This window comes from Heteronotia binoei, chromosome 6, assembly GCF_032191835.1.
Source record: "Heteronotia binoei isolate CCM8104 ecotype False Entrance Well chromosome 6, APGP_CSIRO_Hbin_v1, whole genome shotgun sequence".
Taxonomy (NCBI): Eukaryota; Metazoa; Chordata; class Lepidosauria; order Squamata; family Gekkonidae; genus Heteronotia; species Heteronotia binoei.
In genome coordinates, this window is record NC_083228.1 from 63,285,116 (window position 1) to 63,302,578 (window position 17,463).

The 17,463-nt window shown below is 40.8% G+C and overlaps 1 protein-coding gene across 1 annotated transcript in view; it reads right to left on the reverse strand.

Moving 5' to 3' along the window:
• TDRD1 (tudor domain containing 1) overlaps positions 1-17,463 on the reverse strand; it is a 94,393-nt gene that overhangs the window by 37,348 nt on the left and 39,582 nt on the right. Inside the window, exons 12-16 of the mRNA XM_060242669.1 lie at positions 7,838-8,014; positions 7,259-7,366; positions 3,750-3,920; positions 2,733-2,987; positions 1,554-1,676 (exon numbers count right to left, since the gene is read on the reverse strand). Of these exons, the coding sequence (XP_060098652.1) occupies positions 1,554-1,676; positions 2,733-2,987; positions 3,750-3,920; positions 7,259-7,366; positions 7,838-8,014 (834 nt within the window). The remainder of the gene's footprint in view (positions 1-1,553; positions 1,677-2,732; positions 2,988-3,749; positions 3,921-7,258; positions 7,367-7,837; positions 8,015-17,463) is intronic.

Genomic DNA, 17,463 nt, shown 5'->3' on the forward strand with positions numbered 1-17,463 from the left:
ATGAAGGATGGCCAGTCAGACTGCCCCAGACCATTTGACCAGGACACGAAGCAATGGCTGCTTGGCTGCAACTGAGCCGACTGAAGCTTAATCCAACTAAGATGGAGGTACTGTTCATGAGTCACGGGGGGCCAAGATTGGACATCTGGCTCCCCACCCTGGATGGCGCACCTCTTGTGCCAGCTCAGAAGGTGAGGAGTCTGGGTGTGATACTGGATGCCACCCTGTCTATGGAGGCCCAAGTCACAGCTGTTGCACGATCTGCTTTCTACCATCTTCGGCAGGCCAAACAACTAGCACCCCATCTGGCTCCTCGGGACTTAGCTACAGTGACCCATGCAAGTCACTTCCAGGTTGGACTACTGTAACTCGCTCTACGCAGGCTTGTCCTTATGACTGATCCGGAAACTCCAGCTGGTGCAGAATGCAACAGCATGATTGCTTACTGAATTGCCTTTACGGGCAAGCAGACGGCCAATGCTGCGCAGTCAGCACTACCTATCGAGTACCGGATCCACTTCAAGGTTTTAGTATTGATGTTTAAAGCCTTGCACGGCCTGGGACTGACATACCTGCAGGACTGTCTCTCCCTATGAGCCCCGAAGGCCATTGCAATTGGCCAGCCAACATCTTTTGACCATCCCTGGTCCAAAGGACGTCCGGCTTGCCTTGACCAGGGCTAGGGCCTTTTCGACCCTGGCCCCGACCTGGTGGAATCAGCTCCCTACAGATTTGGGCCCTTCCGGATTTGTTACCATTCCAGAGCGCCTGTAAAACAGAGCTGATCCGCCAGGTCTATGGTTGAGGCAAGCGGATGTCCTCACCCTACTACACCATCCAACTGGCCTCCCAGCAATGACTGCAACTTCATTTGGGGCCAATACTGTTGACATCTTGGGTCAACTTAGGCTGCCTACGATAATTACGCCTCAAGTGCTTATACCATTCATGCCGTCTTTAATGATTGACTTAATGTATTGGTTTAATTGTTTTAACTATTTTGATGGTTTATTGTTGGCTTTAATGTTTTAGCTTGTTGTAATCCGCCCTGAACCCTTCACAGGAAAGGGCGGGCTATAAATGTACAAAATAAAAATAAAAAAATAAAAGATGGTATAAATCTCAGAGGGGAGTAAGGCATAGCTGTCTGATCAGAGGAAAGGGGGGTGGGGGTGGGGAGGCCAAACCAAAATGGAAACTGTCAACATGGGCTGTCTCAGCCCTTAACCATTTGCCTCACAGAACTCCATTTTGCAGGCCCTGCAGAAGCATAACAAGTCCTGCAGGGCCCTGATCTCTCCCAGAAGACTGTTTCACCATGTTGAATCCAGGGCCATGAAGGCCCTGGTCCTGGATGAAGGCAGCTGGATGCTCTTTGGGCCAAGAATCACCCCAGATTTTAGTCACTCAGCCAACTGGCTGGGCATAAAAAAAATGATGGACTTCAGTTAAATGCATGGCTGAAGTAGTGCCACGAATCATTTAAATGTAAACCATACAGGAAGAAACAACAACAACAAAAACCTTCCCCAAACCTGAGAAATAAAATGTACCATTGTTGTTTAGTATCTGGCAATAGAACTCTCCAGGGCTGTACACCATACACACAGTGACATCTATCACCTGTTTAGGTGTTAATTTGACCCTGGTCCAAGCAACTTTATCTTGTTTCTGATCTATAGGCAAAGAAAAAAACAACAAAAAGTCCAACATTATGTTTGTGCTACAATGATCAGCCCATATCTGAATTTCAAACCCATTTAAATCAAAGTATTTGGAAACTCTAAATGTTTTGAAAGGAAGTTTTATGACAGCACACTACCCTAGAGACATTTATTTGTGCCCTAGGGACATTTTTGAGAATGTAAAACTCATTGTTTACAACATTATTAGCACCATTTTCTTTGATCTCAGCACAGAACCCATATGCAGGACTTCAGAGACTATGGAAACAATTCATCTGCCTGAAGAGGACATTTTTAAATCCCTTTGTTAGTCAATACTATGGGTAGTTATTGAACGTGTTAAACTGTTCACACAGTCAGCTAAGTTTAAATTCTGGCAAGTCAAAATGATTTTGCAAGGTCTTACTGATGTTCACTGAGACCATTTGAAGAGCAGGTGGAGGCATTTTTCATTTTTGTGATAATGTAGGAAGCTGACAGTGATGCTCAAGTGCACCCACAGAAGCTTTCTTACACTCCCCCAACACCGCTGCGGATATCACTTGTAAAAACTGCTCAGTGACCACATTTGGGAGGAATGGCTTGAGTTCATTACAGCTTCATTTTGGTGTCTTAAAAACTACAGTTGTAAACCACATTGGATTATAATATATTTCTAATAAAAATATCCTTAAATTTACTCAAAAACACACCCAAAACATTCTCCTTCATTACCAACACACACAGCCAGAGCTAATACACAGCTAAATTGGCAGCTTTTAAGCTCTCCACTGATTGCAAATTTTCTGCAAATGGAACCTGTTAAAACTGCAAAGTTCAAAATAGGGGTACTAATTGAATCTAAGAGCATTTTCAAATTATATTTTTACAACTGACTTAATTAGAATATGTAATCTACAGTTGATTAAAGTTGAAAGAAAGTCACACACACAAAAAACCAATTTACAAATATTTCCAAGTGCCAATCCCTCTATTCACCTTTCAAAACACTGCCCAAGTATTTATGCAGCCAGCTCAAGTAAGCTTCTGCAGCAATTTTTCACTTACCATTCACATCTTGCAATGTTCCAGTACTTCTTTCAAGTGCTGTCAAGATGGAGGCATTTCCTTCCACTGCACATCCAGACTCTAAAAGGCTTTCACGCACATTTATTGTTGGAGTCACTGATGTATCTGTAAGTTCTACTGCAGAAGTGTTCTCATTTTTATCCATTACTTTTACGGTGACCACTTTATTTTGTACCAGTGTTTTCATGAAAGAAGTTGCCTCTGTGGACCAGCTTCCAGATGCTGGCTTTATACCTAAAAAACAGGAAAACCACATTCCTCCCCCCTTTAAAACCTACACTTTTCCACAGCCAGATGATACATTCCGAGCATTATCCTCATACAAATCTAGATAATATTTCTCAACATTTAGATCATATATAAATTTTTATATGCACAAAATACGGCATGCCACCTTGAAATCCTAAGTTTGGAAGTTGCAGCTAATGTCCTATGGTTCAAAGTTGGTAACTAGTTCTCACTTTGGTTAAGCTTTCTATCGGTTTCTGGGCCCCAAATGAAGACGCAGGTGACTACATTTGAAGTCCTTGGCAATTAACCCCTACGTATCTCAATAATCTCCTACATATATTGCTTTCCATTCCTTGAAGTTCAAAGATACTTTCTCAGTTGTTTCATCTGCTAAGACTTGAGGCAGGGCTTCGACTTCAGAGAAATTTGCTCAGCTTCTTTCACTGCCATATTTTACCGTTAATTAGAACATATTTGTACAAACTATTTCTTTCTTTTTTAAAAAGTGTTTGTCTTTTTTAAGTTCACACAGTAATTTACTGCATTCATGCCCCCCTTCTCCCCAATAGGAACCCAAAGCAGCTAATTTTTATTGCAGCCTTAATTTTAATTATGTTACTTAAAGGTTTTATATGATCTAATCCAAAGAAGAGGCGTTTTCCCTTGAGACTACACATACTCCATACAATTAAAAATGAACCACAAATCCAGATGTGAAATGCAGGACCACAATTTATTTTTGTGGATATTCATTTTGTCTCATACCTGCTAGTGTACACTTCATAGCCTGCATTGGTAATTCCACTAATTTGGGTATTATTGGACGAAGTCTACTTAAATGAAGGATCTCAAAGTTTCCAAAATCTATATAACCCACCAGAACAGTTTTTTCGGATTCATAAGACAAAACGGATGCACGATACCACTGATTGTCTTCTGGAAAATAAAAATACAATGAAGTCCTATAGCTTAGTAGTTATCTTTACTAACATTTTAACTGCATAAACACAAATCCAAACCATGCTTAGCTTAGTTTTTAGTTTGGGCTTCTTGGCTGGTGGTTCAGAAGAGCATCTTGGGACCAAAAGGGACCAGGGGTCCAGCTATGGTTCGGAATGCAGGACTGATGGAACAAACCTTTCAAGCCAAACGATAAATCCTTGGGCAGGCACTCCAGAGCTGAGATCATGTTTGAGGGGGTGTTGATTGATTGAAGGGCCTTTCTCCAAAGTGTCACTTTAAGCTTGGATGCCCGATTGCCTCTGGCCTTGGGCATGAATGCTAGCAAACCTTGCATATTGCCATGTTGTGCACTCCTTCCAAACAGAAAAGGTGAAAATTGTACTCATCACTTGGGTCATCTTTGCACCACAATGGGTGTATTTGTTAAACAAGGCCCTCTAGGCCATGCTGAGATTTGGCAGATCAGTGGTTGCCTGTCACAAAGAAGGTGTGTGTGTGGGGGGGTAGAAGTACAAATCAAGAACGTGGCAGATATTTCCAATTACAAGCCAAGGGGGTGGTAGATATTTCCAATTCTATCCTGGCCACACACTCACAGAAGATGGTCAAATAAAGAAAAGCTTGCAGAAGAAGTACACCTACTGTAACGTACTGAAGTCGGAGATGTTCAGATGGCAACATGCTTTATTAGCGAGTACATTACAAAGACAACATGGCGGGGCTGGGCCCCCTGCTATATACATTTCCCAGAACAACATTCTTCCTGGTTAGGTCCAATCCTGGCCAGTTAAACTTCCCGCCACTAATCGTCATAGTCGGGCTGCGTTCGTCCCTTCCAGGCACTGCCCACAGGTGCGCTGTGCCATGCTTTCCGGGATGAACGCCAGACACAACACTCCTCCCCCCCAGTTCAAGATACATAGTCTTTCAAATGAGTAGGTGGCCGCCACTCTCTGAGTGATTGCCGCGGTTTGATCTGGGGAGCTGGGGCTGCTGCCTGAGGTTCTGTAACCACTGGTTCCTCGCTTTGGGCCATGGTCAGCAGAGAGTTGTCTCAAGCCTGCGCAGGTATCTCCCCGATCCTGTAAGGCTCCTCCGCTAGCAACCCCAGCGAGCTTGGCAGGATTGCTTCTTGCGGCGGCCTCGTGCTATCCCCATTCCCCACTCCCTGGCCCTGCCGGTTCCTCCGGCAGGGTGCGGCAGCAGAACTGGTCTATGTGTCTGTGGAAGAGCTGCCCCCCTTCCGACGAGACCTCATAAGAGCAGGACCAATGAGCCGCAGCACCCGAGCTGGTATCCACACCAGCCTGCTTGCAAAGTTCTTGGCATAGACCATATCCCCTGGAAAAAACCCCCTCGTGGCCTCCCTGGTCTCAGGGGAGCTGCGGAGGTCTGGGGCCCAGTCAGGGTGTGACCTATCTAGCCAGGTGATTAACCACCTGCCCATGAGTAACTCAGCAGGGCTTACGCCCATAACTGGGTTGGGGTTGATCCTGTTCCCAAACAGGAAGGCGGACAGTCTGTGGTCCCAATCCCCTTGGACTATGCGACCCAGGGCCTCCTTAGTTGTGCGAGCCATGCGCTCCGCTTGGCCGTTAGTGGCCAGGTGAAAGGGAGTGGACTGTATGTGGCGGAAGAGGTACCTATTCAGGAATTCCTGGAACTCCCGAGAGGTAAACACGGTGCCGTTGTCCGTCACTACAGTATCAGGGATTCCGTGGGTGCAGAAAACCCTCCGTAAGGATCTGACTGCGGCCACGGTGGAGGTGGAAGCAACTAGGATTACCTCCAGTCGCTTCATGTAAACATCCACCAAGATAAAGAATATTTGGCCCTGGTATGGCCCCGCAAAGTTTAAGTGTAGCCGGGACCACGGCACCCAATTGGATTCCCAGCAGTGAACAGAGGCGCTGGGTGGATTCAGCCGGGACTCTTGGCAGGGCGGGCACCTCCTAACCCACCCTTCAATCTCTTCATCCATTCCCGGCCACTATACATAGCTCTGCGCCAGAGCTTTCATACGCACTATCCCCGGGTGCGTCTCGTGCAAGGCTTTGAGCACTTATTGAGTGTATTTTGGTTTATTCCAGGATGAAAGAACTTTAAGATGGTGAGAAGAGCATTTACATTGGGTTGTAACAAAAAGGCTGGTAACCCTGGAAGAATTGTATGAAAGATTACTCCTGATGAAGTCCATTGATGAAATGAGCTTACATCTGGGTGCTCAAAGGACTTTTTTTCCCCTTCATATTGAAATGTGAACATGGATCTCTTTCATAATATGAAATACAAAAAGATATTTGCAAAGGTTTTTAAATGGTTTTAATAAATATTGTTAGCCAGCACATCACAGTAGTTGTTTTTTGTATTACCTGTCTTATTAACTGTGATCCCTTTTTGTTGATTATACTGCCTATATTTGGGGAAAGACAGCAGGCAAAAGAAGAAGGGGACGGCAAAAGATGAGATGGCTGGACAGCATTACTGATGTAACTAATATGAATATGAGCAGACATTGGAGGATGGTGGAAGATGGGAGGGCCTGGCGTGACTTTGTCCATGGGGTCGCAAAGAGTCGGACTCGACTGTGCAACTGAACAACAAAAAACCCCATGAGAAAGGACCTTTGACATCCTGATACACTGTGAGATATTGTTGGTTTTTAATAGTATTATACTTGCCAGTAGTATTATACTTGGGTAAAGAAACCTGCCCCCTCCAACTCCTAGTACATAAGGAGTACAACTTCTAACACAATAGTATCCAATGAAGGGGCAAACATTTGGGCCCAGATCTACTCCCTCTTTCTTCATCTATTCCATAAGACAAGGGTGGCTGATGGTAGCTCTCCAGATGTTTTTTGCCATTGTCCATGCTGGCTGGGGCTGATGGGAGTTGTAGGAAAAAACATCTGAAGAGCTACCATTGGCCATCCCTGCCATATGATATGCAGAGAGAAGAAGCTTAAAATGCCTTCCCTTATGCATTATACAGCATGGGTTCAGTGCCAGATGAGCAGCTTCCTGTTTGGTAGGTAGTACTATAGTATAGAGTAACACTAGAATAACATTTAGGGTAAAGTGAACACATAGCTCATCATTGCTGCATTATTGAGTTAAGTTGGAGAACCTTCTCATCACTGATCCTGTTCCCACACATTTAGCTTTTCAAAGGCAACTTCCATCCACACAGTACACATGCACAAGCACACACAATCACAGGCTAGTGATGTCTAATTGCTGTAGTATTTGAGAAATTAATTTTATGCAGGCACTTTTCTACATCTACAAGACAAACTCTCTACTTCTTACCTGTGAACTGGGCACAGCATGTGTCTCCTACTGCTGGACAGAAGTCAGGGACAGCAGATACTTTGTTGCAGTATTCACTTAGGGATGCTTGAAGCTCGGCAAGTTTTCCTGCTTACAACACAGGTATTTATGTGAAAATGTTATATATTAAACCACAGAATAATTCATGTATCAGCTATGATTTTATCATATAGAAATTTATTTCTGTATCAAGAACAAGACTTGGATCTTAGTTTCAATATCATTGCTTCAACAGCACCAAACTTGTTCAGAACAAAAGCAGGCAATATGAAGTGTTTAAGTTACTTGAAATTCAAATTGTCTGTTACACTTGTCAAAATTCTAATTTTTGCCTGAAAGCAATTCCAGTCCTTTGGTGCATTAAAAAACCCTGTAATTTTGACAGACCATATGGTAAATGGCTTGATGACTAAGTGGACAAGTAAACTCAGAAGCCATATTCATTTTATATATTTGTTCTTTCTCTCAGACTACATACAAAACTCATACGTTCTTTCCATTTGTGGGGTCAAATTATGCACACATGTTTACATTTCAAATAAATGAATGAATACTTACGGCCATTTTCTAGGAGCTGACAAAAAAAGTATCCTGGTGTCTGAATATGGGCAACCATTCCAAAAAATGCATCTCCTACAGACAGTGAATTAATTTGTGGAATTAGGCAATCACTGTGAACCACATCTCTACTCTTTATTGTCTTTTCCTGAGTGGAGTTTTTCTCCATAGTTGCATCTAATAAAAAGATAAAAATAAGAATCTATAGCAATTCCATGTAGTAGCTTCTATCTGTTTTTAATAGCAATAAAAGCTGAAAAGAACTATTAATAAGCAAGCATTAGTCTGGGGGCCTGAAATACTCATTCCACCACCTCATAAGAAGATGTAAGAATAGCCATGATGGATTAGACCAGTTATTCTGTTTTTCTGCATTCTGTCTTCTTAGCAGCCCTTTCACTCTTTTCTTATCTATAGGCCCCAGCGCCACCTCCCTGAGTTTCCTGATTCTAATGCACTTAAAGTAATTTTGATTTGTCTTAATATTTTTAAGCAATATGCTCTTCATATTTTCTTTATCCACATTATTGCAACTTACATTTGTTTTGTCAGAAGCTGTGCTCCTTCTTGTTCACTTGTTTGGGCACTTTTAATGAAAAAGTTTCTTGTCTTCTGTATATTCCTTGACTTTGCTGGTTAATTACACTGGCATCCTCTTAGATCTAGTGATACCTTACCTAATCTCCCATATACTTCATTTACAAATATCTTGAGGTTATCTGACCCACTCCATTCTCCCTAGAGAGTTCCTTTTTACCGATCCCACAATTTTTGGAAAATTTCCTCTTCTGAAATCAAATCTGGTTAAGCTGCACTTTCTGGGCTCCTTTTTTCACATAAATATTGGATTTAATAGTACTGTGATCACCCTTCATAGCTGGTTCAACAACACGGGTCTCACATCAGGCCATGAGCAGTGCCCTGATCAAGTCCATGATCACCTCTTCTCTAATTAGTTCGGTCCACTAATCCCTTCAATCATTTACAATAGCTAAAAGATAGTCTCTTTCACGCAGAACACTTTTTCACGCAATCAATATGAGGGTAGTTGAAGTCACCCATTATGATAAGTTTCCCCTCTGGTTGCCTTCCTTATTTGTCACTTCAAAATCATCCTTGGTTTTTATCAGGCAGACTGCAGCATATCCCAGTATTGTAAACTTTAGAACCTCGTATGTCTATCCATAGTGTAAGAAACTATTCTTTAGGGCTAGTTATTTCTTTGAAAGGTTTCTAGTGTACTGAACTCAATGTTCTCTCTAACACATAAGGCTATTCCACCTTCCTATACAGCTTCTACTTACGGATAGCGAGGACTTTCCATGTCTAACTATGTTTCTGAAATGGTCACTATACTTATATTATAAAAATCAATACAAAGTAACTCCAGCTCTTCCACCTTAGCTCAGAATCCTTCAGTATTTGCATTTAAATACCAGCTTTATTTTCTTCTCCATACAGCATGAAAGGTCCCCGTCTGCCCTTTCGCTTAGTTACATTGCTATCATTTCCTGACACACACACAGTCAAATTCTGAACCCACTTCTATTCAGGTTACTTGGATCAGTCAGTCTATCATCTTCTAGAAACGAGCAAGTTTAAACTGGATATTTCTATCACACATACACATATGGGGGAATGAGGCAAAAATTCAATGCCTAATACAATGCCAAAAACTGGAAATAAGAACACTAAACATTTGTGGGGAGTGGCTCATATGCTTTGAGTGGCTCATATGCTTGGTAATATTAATTTGCAGGTAAGTATAGAGACAAAAACCTTAGGGAGCATAAAACATGGATTCTGATGTCTCTACACTAATGCGCAGAGTATGGGAAACAAACAGAAAGAACTGGAAGTCCTAATACAAAAAGGGAACTATGACTTAATAGGAATTACTGAACTTGGTGGGATGACACTCACAATTGGAATATTAAGACTGAGGGATATAACTTATTTAAAAGGGATACACAAATAAGGAAGTGCAGAGAAGTTGCATTATATGTAAAGGATTTATATATGCTTGTGAGGAAATCCATGAATCTGAGCATGGGAGTTCAGTTTATTTATTTATTTATTTCTCAAATTTATATCCCGCCCACCCCGCCAAAGCAGGCTTAGGGCGGCTAACAACATTCAACTAAAACAATAAAACAGTAAGTAGCAATTTAAAATTTTTAACAATAATTAGTACCGATTAAATAATCTTAAAACAATTTAAAATGATTTAAAACAATTTTGGTGCTAGCGCTGATCCCACTGAATTCAGCAATGTTGGGCATCATACTGTAATTCAACTAAAGGCAAGTCGAAATAGAGCTGTTTTACAGGCCTTGCAGAACTGAGCAAGGTCCCACAAGGCCCTTACTTCTTCTGGAAGTTGGTTCCACCAGTGCGGGGCTGCAATTGAGAAGGCTCTTTCTCTGGTAGCCTTCAGCCTCGCCTCCCTCGGCCCAGGGACTGACAATAAATTCTGTGATCCAGATCTAAGTACCCTCTTGGGAACATGTGGGGAAAGACGGTCCCTAAGGTAGACAGGTCCTTGGCCATAGTTGAGAGTCTCTAGGTAAAAAAATAAAAGGAGAGAGAAATAACAGTGATATTATGATGTGGGTCTGCTATAGACCACCAAGCCAGGCAGAGAAATTGGATAAGACACTCCTAGAACAGATCATGAAGTTCTCGAAGAGACAGAACATGGTTGTCATGGGATATTTCAATCACCTGGATATCAGTTGGAAGTTCAATACTGCTAAAAATGAATGGTCAAATAAATTCCTGACTTATTTGGCTGACAACTTAATTTTCCAGAAAGTGGAAAGGGAAACAAGAGGATCTGCTATCTTGGGACTTGATTCTCACCAACAGGGAAGAATTGGTTGATGAGGTGGGTACCCTGTGTAGTAGTGACCATGTGATTTTGGAATTTACAGTCCTGGGGAAGGGAAAAGCTATGTGTAATTAGATATATAGGTTGGACTTCAGGGAAGCAAATTTTGACAATAAGTTATGATGGGTAGAACCCCCATGGCCAGAAGTACTTAAGGAAAAGGGAGTTCAAGAAGTGTGGGAGTTTCTTAAAAAAAAAAATTGAAAGCACAAGCACAAATAATTCCTATGAGAAGGAAAAATGGGAGCAGCCTAAATAAGCCAAGATGGCTCCATAAACAGCTCTCAAAAGTCTTAAGAAAAAAGAGACTCATTTAGGAATTGGAAAGAAGGCTTTATAACTAAGGATGAATATAAACAAATAACCAGTGCTTGCAGAGAGAAAGTTAGGAAAGCTAAAGCTCAGTCTGAGCTTGGGCTTCCAAAAGATGCTAAAACAACAAAAAAGGGTTCTTTTCTAATGTCCAAAATAAGAAAAACAGCAAGGATGACAGGTCCATTGTGGAGAAAGAAAAGTGAAACTGTTAACAGGTGATGAAGAGAGGGCAGAACTGCTCAATTCCTGCTTTTCCTCAGTCTTCTCTTGTGAGAAAAAAGGTGCTCAACCTGGCAAAAACAGAACACATGAGAGGAGGGAGTTACAGCCAAGGATTGGCATAGGGGCAGTACATAAACACCTAGTTTCTTTAAATGAAACTAAGTCCTCAGGACCAGCTGAACTGCATCAAAGTGTACTAAAAGATCCTGCAGACGTAATTTCTGAGCCTCTGCCCGTTATTTCTGAGAATTCTTGGAGAACAGGTGAGGTGCCAGAAGACAGAAGGTGAGCAAATGTTGTCCCCATCTACAAAAAGGGAGAAAAGTAGGATCCAAGTAACTACTGACTCGTCAGCCTGACATCTTTTCCTGGAAAAGTTTTAGAACCAATCATCAGTCAGTCAGTCCTTGAACTTTTAAAAAGGATGGCTGTGATCACTAAGACCCAGCATGAGTTTCTCAAGAACAAGTCATGTCCAACTAACCTTATCTCCTTTTTTTGAGAAAGTTACTACCTTGCTGGATCAGGGGACTACTGTAGACACAGTTTATCTTGATTTCAGTAAGGTTTTTTGATAAGGTTCCACATATTCTTGTTGACAAATTGGTAAAATGTAGTTTTGATCCTATTACTGCTAGGTGGATCTGTAACTGGTTGACAGATTGTACCCAAAGACTGCTTGTGAATGCTTCCTCATCCTCTTGGAGAGGAATAACAAGTGGAGTGCCCAAGGATCTGTCCTGGGACTGGTTTTCTTTAATATCTTTATAAAAGATTAGGAATTAGGCCTGTTGTGAAGAAAAATACCATGGGATATAGAAAGAGGCTCTGGGTGAGTGCCCACCACTCTTGCTGTCTTCCCACCCACCCAAATGAAGTCATTCATTCCCCCCACGCACACCTCAAGGGGAGGTGATCCCTGCCATCTGGAGAGCAGTTGTAATTCTGAGTGATTTCCAGCCCTCACCTGGAAACTGGCAACAGTGGTTCCCCAGGAGGAAATGACTAGTTGGAAGGTGGAGTCTATGGCATTGCACTTGTCTGATGTCCCACCCCTCCTCAAACCCAACCCTCTCCAGGCTCCACCCCTCAAACCTCCAGGAAGTTGCCAACCTGGAGTTGGCAAGTGCTAAGTCATAGTGGCTGTCATAGGGGGGGCTGCTACTGAACAGGAGCAAGCTGTCAGGCCTAGATAAGTCATGTCAGTCAGGGAGCACCAAGTCACGAGGGTGCTGCCAGGTAGCCAACCAGGTAGAGCCTGAAGATCTCCTGGAATCACAACTGAACTCCAGACAACAGATCTCTCTCCCCCTAGAGAAAATAACTGCTTTGGAGGGTGGACTCTATGCAGGGGTGTCAAACATGTGGCACTGGGGCTGAATCAGGCCCCCAGTGGGCTCCTATCAGGCCCCTGAGCAACTGGCTGTCATCTGCTTCCTTCTCCCTCTATCTTGCTTCTTTCTGCATCACAGCTTGCTTTGCCAGGCTTGCTCAACTGCACAGGAGCTACAGCACAAAACACCTATTTTCTCCATTGGCTGAGGCTCCTCCCTTAGGAATAAAGGTGGGGAGGAATAGCTTGCTTTGCCAGGTTCTCTCAATTGCACAGATTAGATGCAAACAGAGTGTTGTGTATTTTCTTATAGTGAGATTACAAGAATTTTTCTATGATCTGTTGTTGCTACTGTTTTTTGAATATTCAAGTAGTATTACATTGTGTTTCGTGATTTTCCACAGTTTTTTGTTTGCATCTAATCTTTACTGTGGTGCTCTAGGTTGTTCTATCTCTCTCAATTACACAGAAGAGCTACTGAGCAAAGCCTCTCTTTCTTCTATTGACTGAGGCTTGTTCCCCCCTCTTGGTCCCCTGGGGAAGGAGGGATGGAGCCAGAGCTTCCTTTGCCCAGTTCCCTGGATCCCATGGGAGAAATACAAAGAAAGCACCTTCTGTTTCAAACAATTTTATTAGTAACATATGGTAGTATATTCAATTTTTACATTATTAATAACCACTTTTTCCTCTATCCCATATATTACTTTCTAACCACCCCTCCCACCGTTACTTTACCACCGCCGGTGTACTGTACTTAAAATATTAGTATTAAAGGTACCCTTAATTAATAAGAACCAAAATTCATATCCTCCTCCCTCTTATACTTAGTCATTATAAAAATTGCCCAGTGTCCTTTTATTTTCCTCTTTTTCTACATATCTTCTGAACCTTTTCCACTCCATCTTAAATACTTCTAAATCATAGTCTCTTAAGGTTCTTGTTAACTTGTCCATTTCACTCCATGTCATAACTTTTACAATCCAATCCCATTTCTCTGGTATTTTTTCTTGCTTCCACAACTGCGCATACAGTGTCCTAGCAGCTGAGAGCAAGTATCAGATTAAAGTCCTATCTTCTTTTGGAAATTTTTCCATTTGTAATCCCAACAGAAAAGTCTCTGCAACTTTGTTAAATTCGTATCCCAAGATCTTAGAAATCTCTTGTTGAATCATCTGCCAATGCTTTTTCGCTCTTTCACAAGTCCACCACATATGGTAGAAAGAACCTTCATGTTTTTTACATTTCCAACATCTGTCTGGCATCTTATTATTCATCTTGGCCAACTTTTTAGGAGTCATATACCATCTATACATCATCTTATAACAATTTTCTTTGATACTCTGACATGTTGAGAGTTTCATAGTTCTTCCACAAATATTCCCATGTATCCATCCGTATTTCTTTGTTTACATTAATTGCCGACTTAATCATTTGAGATTTCACTACTTCATCTTCCGTAGACCATTTTAAAAGTAACTTGTAAATTTTCGAAATTAATTTTTCATTATCTCCAAGCAGAACTTTTTCCATTTCTGTTTGTTCTTGTCTTATTCCTTCGGTTTTAAGATCACTTTCCACCAAACTCTTTATTTGTTGCATTTGAAACCAATCATACTTATAATTCAGCTCCTCAGCAGTTTTCAACTCTATTAACCGCTTTGTATTTTTAATAATTGATTGTATGACATCTGTGGAGAAACGCCATTTTAGTCAATGCTGGTGCTTCATTGGGAGGGAAAACATGAAACTCCTAAACAGGCTTTGGCCTAGCCTCCCTCCAAACCCTCCCTCCCTTCCAGAGCTAAACCAACAACGCTAGGGGGAAAGTCTCCTAGAGAGGCAGGAAGTTCTTTTGTTCTTGGGGTTGGAGTTAGCAGGAAGAGAAGGCAGTTTTGCAACTGGCGCTCAAGGGAGCATGTGGTGAACATGGGGGCTCCTGCCTGTGAGGCCCCCAGGCAGTCAGACCAAGTAAGTCATCCCCAAGGCGGGGCAAGTTTAGACCAGGGACAGTAGGATGCGTTTATAACACCTTTCCTTTGTCATGCTGTTTGCTGTGCGGGTGCTGTGCTGTGCTAACTTTTTATATGCAACTGTTTTTGTTTTGTTTTTCTTTCCCTTTCTTTTTCTCCTGTAAATAAATATTTTTTCTGTTTTGAATGCTGGCAGTCAAATTCTGTACCACATAGATTCCCGACCGTTTAGACCACACTGCTGTATAAAGGGGGCCCCGGGGAAGGGGGAAGGCATGCAGTTGGATAAGGTGCCAATCCTCCAGGGGTTCCCCAAAGAAGTGCTGAGGTCTTAGTGATTCCCAAGTACAGGGTGGCAGAGGACCTTGAGGCCTGGCCTCATAGCTGGAGAGGGGGATTGGGAGTCCTGTTCCTCTCAATCTGAACCCCTAGACTGAGCAGGTGGTGGCAGCGAGCCCAAGTGGCAGGAAGTGAAATAGCTCCCTCCAGGAGTTGGCGACTCAATAGGGAGCTGACGGGACCGGGTCTGAAGGCAGAATCGGGCCGGTTCCGTCACAACATCCATTTTCCCTCTCCTAACTCAGCTGTTATTTTTATTACTTCTGCAGGCACTATCCATAGTGGTTTTCTCTCAACACCATATTTCTTATACTTCATCCAGATATTTAGCAAGTTATTTTTTATGTAATGGTGAGAGAAAAAAACCATCCATCTTTTTCTTCCCATAGTACATATAAGCGTGCCAGCCAAATTTATTTCCATGACCTTCCAATGTTAAAAGTTTTTTATTCAATAACGTCACCCAATCTTTTATCCACACCAAACAAACTGCTTCATGATATAGTCTTAAATCTGGTAATTGAAATCCTCTTCTTTCTTTAGTGTCTGTTAAAACTTTCATTTTAATCCTTGGTTTCTTTCCAGCCCATATAAATTCTGAAATCGTCCTTTGCTATTTATTAAATTGTTTGCTATCTTTCATGATCGGGATAGTTTGGAATAGATACATTATTCTCGACAAAATATTCATCTTGATTGCAGCTATTCTCCCAAGCAATGACAAATTAAGCTTGTTCCACTTTAACATATCTTCATCCATTTTACGCCATAACTTTTCATAATTATTTTTAAACAAATCAATGTTCTTCATTGTTATTTCTAAACCCAAATATTTTACTTTAGAAGTAACCTCACATCCCGTTTGCAATTTATTTACTTGCATATTTTTACATAAAATTTTTGATTTTTCTTTATTAACATAAAGTCCCGCCAACTCTCCAAAATTTTGTATTTTAGCTAACAACAAAGGTGTTGCTTGTTTGGATTTTCATTTATAAACATTATGTCATCTGCAAATGCTCTATATTTATAGGTAAATCCTTTAATTCTCATTCCTTCTATTTTTTCATCATCTTGTATTTGCATCAATAAAATTTCAAGATTCATTATAAACAACAATGGCGAAAGTGGACAACCTTGTCTTGTGCCTTTGCTCATTTTCATTTCATCTGTAAGATCTGCATTTATACATAACCTTGCACGTTGTTCAGTATATATTGCCTTTATCATTCTTACAAAGTTTTCCCCCAACTTTATTTTTTCCATAACTGCAAACATAAAGTCCCAGTTCAGATTATTAAAAGCTTTCTCTGCATCCACCAAAAATAATGCAACTTCCTTCTCTGGATGTCTTTCATAATATTCTACAATATTTACAACAGTTCTAATATTGTCTCTTATTTGCCTTTTGGGGAGAAAGCCCGCTTGATCTTCCTTTATAAAATGTATTAAATATTGTTTAAGCCGTTCTGCCAGGATTCTTGTGTATATCTTATAATCATTATTTAATAATGAAATTGGTCTATAATTCTTTACATTCGTGACATCTCTATCTTCCTTTGGAATCAACGAAATTACAGCTTCTTTTCATGTATTAGGTATTTTCCCATTTAATCTTATCGCATTCATCAATTTTTGAAGTTTCGGTATTAATTGATCTTTAAGCATTTTAAAAAATTTTGCCGTATATCTATCTGGTCCAGGTGCCTTTCCAATTTTCATTACATTAATCGCTGCTTCAATTTCTATTTTTTCAATTGGATCATTCAAATTTTTTCCACATATTCAGTTAAGGGTACTATTTTGATCTTTTGCAAATACGTTTCGATCCTTTCTTTCTTTACTTTAACACCCTTAAATAAATTAGCATAGTACTTAAAAAATTCTCTCTTTATTCCTTCTTGGTCCACCATCTCTTTTCCACCAACCACAATTTTATTAATAATTTTATTTTCTCTCTTTTTCTTCAATTACCAGGCGAAGTACTTTCCAGGTTTGTTTGCTCCCTCAAAAGATTTCTGTTGTAATTTTTTAAAATTCCATTCCATTTCCTTATTTAACAAATGTCTCATTTGTGTTTGCAATATTGTAATCTCCCTTATAATTTTCTTTTTCCCTGACCTTTTTCTTAATTCACCTTTTTTCTTAATTTCATTTTGAATGCCCAAGATCTGTTTATCTTTTGCTCTCTTATCTTTATTATTCAGTGTTATTAGTATTCCTCTCGTTACTGCCTTATAGGCATCCCATACCGTCTGAAATTCTATATCTTCTCTTTTATTAACTTGGAAATAAGCTTAAGTTTCATTTTCTAAAAATGTTACTATTTCTTTATTTTGTAGTAAATCTTCATCAAAGAAAGCACCTTTAAGACCGAGTGCTAATGTTTTAAGCATGTTTTAAGTTTTTTTTTAAAAAAAATTCTTTAATTGTGTTTGTCTGTGTCCTTTATAAATGTATATCTCTGCTACCTGATCTTGAATAGGTACACATGTGGCCCAGCCTAAAAAGGTCTCATGTCAGATTTGGCCCTCATAACAAATGAATTTGACACCCC